The sequence below is a fragment of the Sparus aurata genome, unplaced genomic scaffold (assembly GCF_900880675.1).
Source record: "Sparus aurata unplaced genomic scaffold, fSpaAur1.1, whole genome shotgun sequence".
In the NCBI taxonomy this organism is placed as follows: domain Eukaryota; kingdom Metazoa; phylum Chordata; class Actinopteri; order Spariformes; family Sparidae; genus Sparus; species Sparus aurata.
In genome coordinates, this window is record NW_022045113.1 from 112497 (window position 1) to 126560 (window position 14064).

The 14064-nt window shown below is 40.5% G+C and overlaps 2 protein-coding genes across 5 annotated transcripts; one reads left to right on the forward strand and one right to left on the reverse strand.

Moving 5' to 3' along the window:
* Positions 1 to 356: 356 nt before the first annotated feature.
* On the forward strand, positions 357 to 6355 carry LOC115577750 (major histocompatibility complex class I-related gene protein-like). 4 transcript variants are annotated; one of them, XM_030410640.1, is made up of 8 exons: positions 357 to 518; positions 1187 to 1456; positions 3678 to 3956; positions 4226 to 4528; positions 4688 to 4795; positions 4948 to 4965; positions 5189 to 5287; positions 5726 to 6355. In XM_030410640.1, exons 1-8 carry the CDS (start codon positions 470 to 472, stop codon positions 5755 to 5757), a joined length of 1158 nt encoding a protein of 385 aa, XP_030266500.1. In that variant the 5' UTR covers positions 357 to 469; the 3' UTR covers positions 5758 to 6355. The 4 variants fall into 4 exon arrangements, with proteins under 4 accessions (XP_030266500.1, XP_030266503.1, XP_030266502.1 ...); XM_030410643.1 differs by having other exon boundaries at positions 5213 to 5287; XM_030410642.1 differs by lacking the exon at positions 4948 to 4965.
* Positions 6356 to 11846: 5491 nt separating this feature from the next.
* On the reverse strand, positions 11847 to 13177 carry LOC115577748 (zinc-alpha-2-glycoprotein-like). The gene is made up of 3 exons (XM_030410639.1): positions 12923 to 13177; positions 12248 to 12526; positions 11847 to 11866 (listed from the first exon to the last, which is right to left on the reverse strand). Exons 1-3 carry the CDS (start codon positions 13089 to 13091, stop codon positions 11847 to 11849), a joined length of 468 nt encoding a protein of 155 aa, XP_030266499.1. The 5' UTR covers positions 13092 to 13177.
* Positions 13178 to 14064: the final 887 nt, after the last annotated feature.

Below are 14064 nucleotides of genomic sequence, written 5' to 3' on the forward strand. Positions count from 1 at the left end.
ACAGTGGTAAAGCAGATGTTGTTCTTATCTGAGAATTAATCATTAACTGTATATCAAAGATTATGTCATAGAGATCATTGTCTGTTTTACATTATCGACAGATTATAAATGTGTTTATGTTAAAGCTTTTCCTTACACTACAGACTGGTCTCAAGTGGGGATGTAAACATCTGCACAGTAATATGTTCCAGTATGTGTTTTTTAATATCAAATGCATGAGTGAGGAAATGGATCATTGTGTCCGACAGGTTTCAGAGTCTGCAGGAGGGGAGGAGTCAGAGAGAAACTCCAAACCTGCCCTCCAGGAGGTGAAGTTCACACAGTCAGTTAACTGACCCAGAAATTCAGTTATCGCTCCTTCTGGGACAGAAAACCCAGAGTTTCCCTCATCTCAGGATTAACAAACTCAGTTTTCACCTAATCTTTCTGAAATATGGGTCCTTTACCAACATAGCTTTATCCAAACAAGATGAGAATGTTGTTTTTGTTGCTTTTCTTCTGTCACAGTTCATCAACAGGTAAGATCTCAGTTTGATTAATTACTCCATATAATGTTTGATTTGTGAGCAGCGTAAGGGAATGACTAGCATTCCTGTTATGAAATGATGAAACATAATGAACCTTGTACTGTGTCTTGAAGCTCTTTTGTTTATTTTGCACAAAGCTCTGCATGTCGTTTCCATGAAGAACAAGGCAATTCTTAAATTAGTTTCACTTTGACTCAAAGGGTCATTATGTTGTTTTGAAGGAGAAATTCAAACAAAGAATTTAAATATTTACAATACTAATGAGGCAATAATACAATCTCAGAAATATTTATTCCTTCCATAAGTGAATAAACGAGCTGTTCTCAAAAGGAAAATAAGGTCGAGAACACTGTTTGAAGCTACAAAGGTGGCAGGGTCCGCCACATATAAAAAAAGTTGAACAGTATGAATTGTGTTGACTGTTACCGTCAGCTTATTTATTCAGCCATGAAAACAAACAGAGTTTGTTCATTTATTTGGTTTAGTCACAAAAAAAATAATCAGTCAATGAAGATCTTTATCTTCAGATTAAAATGTCTTACACAAAACTACATAGTGCACCATCAAATACATCTACTGAATACTGAATACATCATATTTGTGATGAGTGATGATAATGTGTGTATATCCTGAATGTATAAACCTTGTTTGTCCTGCAGTCAAACACTCCCTGAAGTTTTTCTTGACTGGATCTACTGGGCTCCAAAACGTACCAGAATTCATGGCAGCTGTAATGGTTGATGATGTTCTGGTTGGTTACTGCGACACCAACAGAAAGATCGTAGAACCAAAACAGGACTGGGTAAAGAAATTATTTGAAGCCGAACCTCAGCACTTGGAGATGTACACTCAGCAGTGCGTTGAGGAGACTTCTGTCTACTTCAAAATCACTATGGACGATTTGAAGCAGCAATACAACCAAAGTGAAGGCAAGTATGAACGTTATATATATATTTTTTTGCTAAACTTCTCAGCATAAAGTAAACTGACCCTGAACAGTCACTCAAGATTATAATAATGGCACCACTATAACATTTGTTTGCCAAAAGTGACTCATCAGTTGTGACCCAGGTGCATGTCTGACATGCTCACTCCCATTCTGATAAAGAGAAAGTCAAAATGGCAACTGCATTATGAAAAAAAAGGTTTTTGAACTACTCACATTAGCTGCTGTGTCTCTCAGGTCACCAGTAGCATACTGGCTTCCAGCAAAAACTAACCACGCGAGATGTCACGTGACTTTTCCAGCTGCTGATTGTAGTATTGTTTGTAATATTAGGCTCCTTTTCAACATGGATGTCAATGTTGCTTTTCGCTGATGGTGGCACTCGGGGATCGACACTTTTCTTAAAAGTGCCTCTTTCGTCATAATTATGCATTTACCCGAAGGTTTGACTCATATTCAATCACAAATAAAGCCTTGGTTGCATTTTGGCGAGAGTTTAACTTTAAGGTCGCGGTCACACATACAGCACCAGCAGGTTATTTTCATTCACCTGCATTCACACTTTCAGGGAGCACATAACTTAACATTTCAAGTAAAGGTACAATGGGACACCACTAACAGTCTAACCTGTAAAGACTTGAAAGACTTCATGAGAGTGTGGCTGTCTGACGTTACACAACTATGGCAGCACCCATGGGGCAAGGGGGTAGGGTGCACTTCTGGAGTAATAATAGTATTTGTGGGAGGCTCGTGGATGAAATGTTTAGATACATTTACAAATATAAAAGTGCCGTAAAACTGATATAGAATAAGGAGACTGCACTGCTGAGCACTGTGTGTATGCTTGCCAAAAGGACATCCCAACCTTTGACGTGGTGTAGAACACAGCCATAGACATGTAGAATAAGTTTTAGTAATTTTCATTGTAAAATGTCTTGTGTGGCCTGTTGCTCGGTCACTGGTAGTCTGAATATACTGTCTCCATTGAATTTACCATTTTTTTCAACCTAATGCAGAAGAACCTAGAATCAAACCTGCCAGTCAGTGTCATTGTCACTCATGACCAAAACTGAACTGTTGTCCAGAGACCAAAAAATAAAAGCAAATTTGTGATAAAACAGTTTTCCTTTTCCTTGATCATGACAGTTAGTATTGGGCTTTAGAGGCGCAAATTCTCAGATTTGGACGGAAAATGAGGGGAGAGCGATGTAACAAAGGTCACCCAGACTCCAACCAGGGACCTTAAAGTTTATGGTCGGCACCTTGTTCTGTAAACCGCCACATTGCGACCTTTGAACTAAGAAATAAAATATGGGTTTATGACTCCCATAAAAAAAAGGTGCACTACATGGCTGGGAGATCAGCAGTTGTAGTTTCTGGGCTGTATTCATCAAAGATGTCGGCTTACAGTATGTTAATAAAAGTATCTGCAGAGGCAAGGCTGGGTGGAATGATAGAGCAAGCTTTATTGAAACAGATCTCAAGCCTGCGTCCGAACCAAGTGTGGCCGCTCCCTGGTGTTCTCAAATCCTGGCAAATTTCTGCCCAATGCTTTGGCCTCTGCTCTATCAGAAATCCTATCGGGCCTTCGATCTTAGCAAATCTACAAGTAGCCACCACCCCTTTCTCTGGTGTACGTGCCTTTTTAGAGTCTATTGTCCATACTACCTACTTCTTTTAATTGGTCACTTTGGTGGAATGAAGGTCCATCTAGCCAATGGGAGGAAAGAAATGTTGGTCTGCCTCACACCCCCTATGAAATAACTCATCTTCTGTGTGTGACCTAACTGTACTGATGTCAATTCTTAGAGCTTACAGCCTAAAGTGGACTGGATGGTCTCTCCATATTTATATGGGAATGTATACATTAAGTCAGCTCCGAACCTCTGGCGTGAGAACTGACCTCAGGTTAGAGACCTGTGTGTGGGCCTTCCTTTAGCTTACCCTTGACGCACACACAGAGCTGATTAACGGCTCCTGGTCATGTGGACCTTTACATTGTCGCATTCCCACACTTGCCTAAAGGGAAGCATCTTATCCTGTCCCATCCTGTCCTGTCACTATTGAATCAGAGCTCGGGATGTGTAAGAAACACACAGACACTACACAGTCTGTCATGCAATTGACAATATTTATCACATAAACTTTTCACTGGAGATTTAATCTGTACATATTACTGATTTCAGTCTCTGTCTCTGTCTCAGGTGTTCACATTTTACAGAGGATGAATGGCTGTGAGTGGGATGATGAGACCGGAGAGGTTATTGGTTTTAATCAGTATGGTTATGATGGAGAAGACTTCATGTCATATGACCTGAAGACAGAAACATGGATCGCTCCAAAACAACAGGCTGTCATCACCAAAGAGAGATGGGATGCTGACAAATATAGAATAACAAAGAACGAGAAATACCTCAAAGTGATTTTCCCTGAGTGGCTGAGGAAATATTTGGCCTATGGGAGGAGCTTTCTGCTGAGAACAGGTAGAATCACCTGACCTGATGTAATTTAATGGACACAATCATGTTCATACAGTCTGCTCAGACTGAACTGCTGTTGTGTTTTCACTCCAGTCAGTCTGACATTACATTGTTTTCTTTGTTTATATTCTGGAGCTGTAAAATGTGATGTTGTACTAACCAATCAGTAGAAACTGACATTTTGGCTGTTCTTAAGTACACTTAGCATTAGTTAAGTGAGTTTGCTGTCTCAGTGTTTCAAACTGGAAATAGTTTCATTGATCTCTCTCCAGAGCTTCCCTCAGTGTCTCTCCTCCAGAAGACTCCCTCCTCTCCAGTCAGCTGCCTCGCTACAGGTTTCTACCCTCACAGAGCCTCACTCGTCTGGAGGAAAGATGGAGAGGAGCTTCATGAGGAGGTGGACCACGGAGAGATCCTCCCCAACCACGATGGAACCTTCCAGATGAGTGTTGACCTGAACCTTTCATCAGTCAAACCTGAAGACTGGACGAGGTACGACTGTGTGTTTCAGCTCTTTGGTGTGAAGGAGGAAATCATCACCAAACTGGAGAAAAATCGGATCAGAACCAACTGGGGTAAAAAACACTGATTCAACTTTGTATTTAATGCTCGGTTAGCCTCGGTTGATAGATAGATAGATAGACAACTAATGTCTAGTTAAAAAGGTAATAACATGACATCTGTTCTAACTGCGCATGTTGTCTTCTTTTATCGTTCTCTTTTATGCTGAGCAGAGGAGCCCAGCAAAGACATCAGCCTGATTACTGTCATAGTGGTTCCTCTTGTTGTTGTCGTCCTGATGATTGCTGCTATTGGATTTACTGCTTACAAGAAGAAGAAGGGTGAGTAACATTTAATAGTACTTACTAACAGCAGCAGTAGAAGGCTCAGAGTACATAAATCTGATTTATTTGTCAGTTTATATGAGAGAGAGATCCAGTGGGGAAAATAAGACAAAAGATGTGAAATGATTTGTCTTTTCTTCTTATTTCAGTCAATCACTCTCCAACATGTAAATCCATTTTATTTTTACTCTATAGTCTCTGATCTGAGCACACTGTAGATTAAAAAGCTTTTCAGTGGGAGCCAGGTGAAAAAAGTGGGCTGGCAGCTCTTTCTTTCCCAGATAAAGAATATTATTGTGAATCTAGCCTACTCATACATCATTTAAGTACAATAAGCAATAAGGAATATTTTATATAATTTTTTTTTTTAAATGTATTTTCATCTGGCAGCTCAACTCAATACTTCCTCTCCAGGTGAACATGGCTCTGAAGAAGAAAAGGAAAGGATGAAAGAGGAGGGAGCAGGAACCAGCACTGAACCACATACAGGTACATTATTGGATGTTACTGTGTGACTATGAAGTAAATAAGACACAGTACATCATCTGTATGATCAGGTTGGACCACTTGTTTGTGTTATTAATTGTTGTGTTACAAGTAATAGAATGAATGGCAGGTATGTTCATAACACACCACATATGTATTTCTGTATGTCGAGGTTGATCTAGTCATCATGGATTCAGTGAATACAACAATAGTCGTGGGTCAGACACTCAAAGTGAGGTCTGTTGTGTGTTTCAAACAACCAGATGCACAAATGAGCAGATTGTGTTTGTTTTTAATTAGCAGTTTGATGATGAACAAACGTGTTGCATCATTTCTAAGTTGGTTCATCAGATTCCCAGTTTAGTTTCCTGCCCACCCTGCTGAGAGCTGAGATGTTCTGTGCAGGAGAAGAGAACTAACAGAATGTTTCTGACCTTTCAGCTGCTGTCAACAGACTGAATCCAGAAACATGACTGACAAACACACCGCCCTGCTCACAGAGACGTCATGAGGAACAACAGAGACAACGACAAGACAACAAAAGTATTCACTCCTCTACAGCTGCTTTCATTTAGTTTAAAGTACATTTCATTTTCTGGTGTTCAAATCATAAATAAATAACAAAGTACAAAACAAATGTCGACTCAGAATAATCCAAAGACTTTGCTGCAGATGTTTTGGTAACTTCTTAATACAAAAATGATCAAACTTTATTTTGCTTGTATATTTATTTAATCTGTGACAGCAGCTTGTGTTGAAATCACAAACATGTATGTTAAACCTGGTTTATAATAAGGAAAAACTGTAATTTTCTATACAATATTCTACAGTATAATATTTAAAGTTATTACATGATGTCTTTTCTCTTCAAACTCTCAGTGCATCGATATAATATTCTTTTAAATATTGCTACAGAAATATCATACTATATATACTTTGTTATATTAAATACAAGGTGAAAGCAAAGTTATGTTTTCTGTTGAATTTCTGTAAATACTGACTGCATGTAAAGTCTGATTCACTTGCACTCCTTCATTTCTTTTGTACTGATGTTTGTTTTTTAATAAAAATCTCTTTATGTAAATACATGTAAATCCTCTGTGTGTCTGTAGTTACTGTGACATGAATAGGACCTGAGAACTTCCACATTAATGTCACACTGCTGGTTTGATACATAAGGATGAAGGTAAACCTTTAAAAGAGAAACACGAGTACATAAAACACACATTGATAGAAACATCTGCTGTGTTGAGACTTTATCTCATGTGAACCTCCTGTGAACCTGCGTCCTCATATAAGGGACGTCACATTTTGGGTTTTCTGCACCTTAAACTTCACTCTGCTTTACTCAGACCTGTTGTTCTCATTCTTGGACACCTGTTTCTGCCATCTAGTGGTCACAAAGGCACAATACATTAATGAGAGCAGAAGCAGTCCCAGCCGGTTCAGTTGAGGTTGTAATGGCCGTGATGCTCAGCTCTGTGAGGTTGATGTGGGGAGACCAGTCATCCTGGCAGCTGTGTTGGTTCTGTATGTGAGTCTGGCCCGGTTCTTAACAGAACATGTTGAAGAAGCAGGTGGAACAGTACAGTAGGATGGGCTGGATGATATTCAGCTACAACAGCAGGAGGAGTCTTTATTGATTTTTATGTTTTTATCATTATATGATACACCTACAGGGCATATTTCTCTGTCAGGAGCAGACAGGTTGTTGAATGCATAATGTGTAATCATGTTAATGTTTGAATGCTCCGCTATGTTCACCAGCTCGTCTCTAACTGTGTCTGTCTGCTGTTTGGTGCAGAGCAGATAGTGTACAGTGTTTGTTTTCTTTGTCAGCTGTTATTTCTCTCTGAGCTCGTCTCTACAACGGACACATTTCACATGATTTGATCCCTCATTAATATAAAGTACTGAGTAGTTCAGTTTCACATACTAAACCTGAAACCAACACTGAGGAAATACTTTACACTAGTGGTGTTTCTCAGCCTAATGAAAGTCATGACACAGTTTCCTAAAGTACATTGTGATTGTTTATTGACAGAATGAGTGTGAGAAGAAACCGGAGCACCTGGAGAAAACCCACAAACACACAGAGAGAATGAGCAGACTTCATGCAGGTCGGATGTTGATGCTGTCTTCATTCTCGTGGCAGGAGGTTCACACTGAAAGTCTGATTTGAAGATGTGACTCCTCGACTTCTTGATGTCTTGACCACATCATGCAGGAGTAGACCATCTCGTCGACAAAGTTCTCACTTGTAGAAGTCGAGGCTTCACCACTTGACGACTAAATTCCTGAAATTATTCTATAAATGTAAAGTGTAAAAGTATTTATTTTTTAAACATGTTGTGAAGTAAACATGGTGCTGGTAGGTGTGGCTTTTCTACACAGACATACACAAAAATAGCTCCACAACTATCAGGTGAGTTTACATGATCTTGGTCTCAGTGGATAGTTAAGATTTCAGAGAATGTGTCCTCATGTACATTTGTATCACCACCTATAACTTATTCTACATCAGACAGTAGATAACACCATGATAACAATGATCCTTTGCACAGAGATGCCACTGAAATCATTCAGCAGCTCCTCGACTTCAACTGAAGCAAAGTAGACAGAAATACCGCAGAGCACATATATTCTACAAAGGTTTCAGTTTGGACAGAACCAGTCAAACCTGGATTCCTTAAAGTACCCAGTGTGTGTGTGAGATATTTATTTTATCCACTTGAAAGAGAATCAGGCTCCACAATACAAGTGTCACAGCCCTGTTTGTAATACTGTATATAATACCACTAAACAGCCGTTAGATGGCAGCAAAGACATGTATGAAATAGAGGCTGAGAGTTTCACAGCTGCCCGACCCAAAGCTCTGGTATTTGATGACCTGGGAATGAGACTCAACAATCAACTATGTTTCTCCAGAATCACATGCTGCATGTTTGAAGTGGGCAGAGCTCTAATGGGGGAAAAACATGTGACATCACATATTTCCATGCACCTATCAGGAACAGGCTACAGGTTTTCGGTTGCTTGGTTGCTGTCAATCATATAACTTGCTGCTACTAATTAACAATATTAACTAACAATGATTAAGATGAAGCAGACAGATTTCTAAGTATTACCATGTAGATGTTAGTGAAGGATGAGCAGCAAACAGTCAGGAATCACACAGAAACAGGTGATATTGATTATTTAGAGTATTATATAGTAACATTTAATCATTTTCTCTCAGGGTTCCTCTGTGTTTAAGTCATTTATATTATTGTTGTATGTTGCCTGTGTATTTAATTTGTGTTAACCATCAGCTCAGATCACTACTGTGAATAAACATGTTTCAACATGTATCTCACTCTGAGTCTCTCAGTCTCAGTTTGTTTCTTTCTTTCTAAACGTATCTTATGACCTCCTCACAGGTGAAGCGTTACAGGACATCAGTCAGTCAGCTGTTTAGTTGTCAGAAGGCTCCTTTAACAGAGATACTGGCTCTCTGTTTAATCTCTAACTTCAGTGTTAAGCTAAGCTAACCTTGTCTGGGAGCTAACTCTGCTCAGAGTTCACATTGATATCAATCTCCTCATTCAAGTCCTCTGTGAGAATACTGAATGTTCAGGTAATATATTGAAGTGTCGCCACAAATGAACATGTGGACCAAACTTTTTTAATTGTGAGGATTTTATCGAAAAAACAAACAGCAGCACCAAAAGAAAAAACAACATATTTAAGTTTAACATTCATTCATGTTCATCAGTGTAAAGGAATTTACATCTTTGGTCTCATCAGTTCATAGTCATACATTTGTCGATATACATCTCCCTCCTCACTTCTCCAAGACATCTTGCCATTCCTCACCACCCTGATCAACTCCCCCCTCACTTCAGACCTTATTCCAGCTTCTTGCAAGACAGCTACAGTAAAGCCACTCCTAAAGAAACCCACCCTATATTCAGCTAACCTCCCAAACATTCCTTTCATTCCTTTCTAAAACCCTTGAATGCACCGTCTACAACCAACTGTCCTGCTATCTTTCTCAAAACGACCTCCATCAATCAGCCAGGCTTCAGGACTGCTCACTCCACTGAGACGGCCCTCCTCACAGTGACTGATTCCCTCGCTGCCACCAGACCCTCGTCTCGCTCGTCCGTCCTCATTCTTCTCGACTTATCTTCTGTGTTTGACACAGTCAACCACCAAATCCTCCTCTCCACTCTGGCTGAACTTGGCATCGCTGACTCTGCTCTAACCTGGTTCAATCATACTTGACAAATCGCACCTTTCAGGTCACATGGAATGGCTCCTTGTCCAAACTCTGCTTTCTGGAAACTGGTGTCCCTCAAAGCTCAGTATTAGGACCACTTCTGTTTTCATTATACACTAGATAACTAGGCTCTGCAATCACATCACATGGATTCTCTTACCACTGTTATGGAGACGACACCCAACTGTTCCTCTCGTTTCCCCCATCCTCCTCCAACACCCACGTTGCAATGCGCATCTCAGAATGTCAGACATCTTCACTTGGACAACTGCACATCATCTCAAAGTCAACCTTAGTAAAACTCTTAATGCTGGGGAAAGACTGCTCTTGCATGGACATGTCAGTCAGTGTCGAGTATCGTCTTCATCAACTGCAAGGATCCTGGGCGTAATCCGTGACGACAGACTATCCTGCAACCCCAACATCACTGATGTGGCCCGATCATGCAGATTTGCCCTCTACAACATCCACAGGATCTGGTCTTTCCTCAAAAAGGACGCAACGCAACTCCTGGTCCAAGCGCTGGTCATCTCCCATCTGGAGTACTGCAACTTCATCTTGGCTGGACACAAAGCCTCTACGACAAAACTGGTGCAGCCTATCAAGAACACTGCAACGCACCTTGTTTTCAATCTACCCAAGGCCTTCAAGGCCGTCAATGCAACTGCACCCATCTACCTCCAAACACTGGTCAGAGCACACGTGCCAGCACGAGCCCTTTGCTCCACTACATCAGTTGGCCGATGGTACCGCCATCACTGAGAGCCAACAAAGGTCGCTCAGCAAAGTCGTGACTCTTCGCTGTTCTGGTGCCTCAGTGGTGGAATCAACTCCCGACCAATGTCATGACAGCAGAGTCACTCGCCATCTTCCACAAAAGACTCCAGACTCACTTTTTCAGAAACAACCTCGACCTCGTATAGCATGACCCCCTCCCACCCCCCTGTTTTGAGTATGAATTCGACAGAAAACAACAATTAATAAAACAACCAATCAGAGTCATAGAACATAGAACAGTCCCACATTTTCAATCAGTCCTTTTTTACATGTAACTTCACTGTTATTGCAAGAATCCATCTTTTACTCTTTTACTGTCTTTTAGTTCATCAAAGCTAAATAAAGTGTCACCAGGAGAGTCACTGAGTGTGTTTGTCATTCAGGTCTCTGGATTCAGCTGCTCAGAGAGCTCTGTGCTGTTGTCAGGAGCTGCAGGTCAGAAACAAACATCCTGTATTGAACTTTTATAAACAATAAATACAGGAAACAGTGTTGAAAAGGTTCATCTGCACAATAATGTGAAAAATGTTTTAATCTAAAACATGAAGTGTGAGTCAGATCAGCTGAAATAGAACCAAAGTAAGTTTTACTTACAGGATGGAGGGCTGATGGCTGAAATCAGAACAAGACAAATAATTTCAGTCACAGTTGTAAATGCCAGATTATCTTTAGTCACTTTATTCCTCTCCTCTACTCACTCAGACTGAGTATCTCTTTATACTCAGTCTGTTTAGTGCTAACTGTATTTACTTTCTCTGATGCTTATTTTAATTTTGCTACCTGAATAAAAGAAATTAAGTCAAAGACTGAAATCAAAGTAGTGAAATCTTTCCTTTTTCTCTCTCACCTTTCTTCTTTTTGTAAACGATGAATCCAGCAGCACCGATGAGAATGAGAGCAAGAACAACCACTGCAGCAGTGACGAGGACGGTCATGTTACTGGGCTTCACTGTTAAATACAATAATAGTTTATCATTACTGTTTTTGTTGTTGTTCCCATGCACTCCCCTTCAGCACCCTCTGATCTCACTCTTCCCTTCATTGGTTCTGATCTGATCTTTCTCCAGTTTGGTGATGATGTCCTCCTTCACACCAGAGAGCTGAAACACACAGTCGTTCCTCGTCCAGTCTTCAGGTGTGACTGATGAAAGGTTCAGGTCACCAGTCATCTGGAAGGTTCCATCGTGGTTGGGGAGGATCTCTCCGTGGTCCACCTCCTCATGAAGCTCCTCTCCATCTTTCCTCCAGACGAGTGAGGCTCTGTGAGGGTAGAAACCTGTAGCGAGGCAGCTGACTGGAGAGGAGGGAGTCTTCTGGAGGAGAGACACTGAGGGAAGCTCTGGAGAGTAAAGAGAGAGATATTAAAGAGGAGAGAGAGGAAAAGAAACAAGGTAAAAGAGAGATGAAGAAATTACATTTGGAATCAATAACAGAAGGTGTGAAAGTGGTGATGGTGGCCAAGTAATGTGCTCCATGTATCCAGACCACAGTGTAATAATGACAGGGTACATAACAACACATCTGCTACACAGCCTCCACATGATCTGTATACAGACAGAGGAGGGAACTACACCACCACTAAAGACACTCACTACAGTCAGAGAAGAACAATGTCTGTCTGTTCTTATGATTCACAGTCAGGTCGTCAATCACAGTGTCAATGTTCAGTGGAACTATTTCTATTGTGAAACACTGAAACTGTAAATCACTTTCCTTAAACTAACTGTGACATCACAGTCTGAGCTTTGATGGTGAGTGATGTCACCCAAAGATGTCTGTGATTGGTCAGGACTAAAACAAATGTAACCACTACAAAAAAGCTGATGTCAGACAGGTTGGATTAATAATACAATGACAGTTCAGTCTGAGCAGCCTATATGAAGATCACTGTGTCTAATAAACTACATCAGGTCAGGTGATCCTACCTGTTCTCAGCAGAAAGCTCCTCCCATACTCCACATACATCTTCAGCAGCTCAGGAAGCATCTGAGTCAAAACAGTCTTGAAGGATTCTCTTAAGTATTTTTTTGTGTACCACATCATTGAGATGTTGACAGCCTCAGGTCTTAGAGCGATCCATGTAAATGTTTTCGGATCCCATTCCAGGAGGTCTTCTCCATCATAACCAAACTGAGAGAAACCTTTGACCTCTTCAGTCTCATCATCCCACTCACAGCCCTCCACCTTCTGTAAAACATGAACACCTGAGACAGAGACAGAGACTGTAATTAACACTGATTCACAGATGAAACATTCAGTGGAAAGATGATCTTAAAAACATTGTACATTGTGTGATGACTGCTGTTTTTTTAGTCGTGTGTTCATGAATCAGATTATTATCATTAGTTTGTGTTTAACAGCTTCAGCAACAAGTCTAACTAGCAGCTGATTAATGTTGACATGATGAATGACAGGTAGTGGCTGGACCACTGAAGACAAACTGATATGATGGTTTACTTTACATGAATCTCTATTTCAGGTTATGTGTAAAATGATGTTAGAGTTTGAACTGATTGGTATCTTGAGGCCCTGGGTCACTTTACAACTAAGATGCAGAACAGTAAAAAGTTAAACAGACTGTAACATGTTACATACTGTACCTCCACTTTGGTCGTAGAGACGCATCAAACTGTCAGTGCGGGGTTTTAATTTCGGCAACAAACTGAAACATTCTTGTTTGTACCACTCCAACTGCTCAGGATACTTTATGATGAATGATTTAGCAACGTCCTTTACATGCAGGCCTTTGTTGCTGTCACAGGACCCCATCAGAAGTTCATCAATTACTACTGTTGCCACAAGTTCTGGGAGGTTTTGAATTCAGTTGATACAGTCATGAAATACTTCATGGAGTGTAGCACTGCAGGACAAACAAAGGAGCTTATAAATAACACTTATCATAAATATGAAGCTAAGTGAAAATATAAATTTGATATGAAGTGTGTGTGTGTTTGCTGCAAAGGAGCAAAATACAAAAAAGTTTTAAATGTAATGTGCAGAACAAACAGCCTCCATTCAGTATGAACACACACTCATCATCACCACTCAGAAATATGATGAAGTCAGCATGATTCAGTTAAAACAGTCTGATCAAGTTGAAACAGGTGTGTAGTCAGTAACGCATTTTAATCGCACTTATTTTTGCACCGCGGAACGTTTCTCACTAGAAGAGTTTCAGGGGTACCGATTATACTGGAGCACCAACTAACGGTCAAGACTTCAGACAACAACAATGAACAAAGAAGCAGATGAGACTGCTTTGGTTGGCCCCGTGGATGGGAAATTTTGTTTTCAAAAGCGGACGGATGGCAGCGTAGATAAGAGCATGCTATTGCTGCACTTCATGGCAAAAATTGCACTGGTCAGGGCAGCAGTCAAACAAAGGTTGAGGCTCAGTCCCTGCTGCAACAGCTACAAACAACATAGTTCAGATTTTTACTCGTCACATTTGGGAAATGATTTAAGTTGAACAATTTGGACACACAGGGTTTACAAAGCCAAAGATTATCAGTTTCTCAAGTTCATTGACCTAACTGAGGGACTAATAGAGAGCCATGCTCAGTTTGGAGACAATTCACAGTGTGATTTTGAAGCTAACGGAACAGCTGATGCAAAAAAATAAAAATAATGATGACACGACTCAAACACATCTGGAATGATATCCTGACAGACAGCTGACAGAGCTGAACTCTTGTTTCCAGGAGGATCAGTACAATCCAAGACATTTACACAGAAGGACTCT

What these genes read in the sequence shown, in the direction of transcription:
- LOC115577748 (XM_030410639.1), bottom strand. Translation starts at nt 13,091, where the DNA reads ATGGGGTCCTGTGACAGCAACAAAGGCCTGCATGTAAAGGACGTTGCT. An exon ending in TCTCTACGACCAAAGTGGAG is followed by an intron (nt 12,527 to 12,922) that starts GTACAGTATGTA and finishes TCTCTGTCTCAG; the next exon opens with GTGTTCATGTTTTACAGAAG. An exon ending in GAGCTTTCTGCTGAGAACAG is followed by an intron (nt 11,867 to 12,247) that starts GTAGGATCACCT and finishes GTCTGTATACAG; the next exon opens with ATCATGTGGAGGCTGTGTAG.
- LOC115577750 (XM_030410640.1), top strand. Translation starts at nt 470, where the DNA reads ATGAGAATGTTGTTTTTGTTGCTTTTCTTCTGTCACAGTTCATCAACA. An exon ending in CTGTCACAGTTCATCAACAG is followed by an intron (nt 519 to 1,186) that starts GTAAGATCTCAG and finishes TTTGTCCTGCAG; the next exon opens with TCAAACACTCCCTGAAGTTT. An exon ending in TCGGATCAGAACCAACTGGG is followed by an intron (nt 4,529 to 4,687) that starts GTAAAAAACACT and finishes TATGCTGAGCAG; the next exon opens with AGGAGCCCAGCAAAGACATC.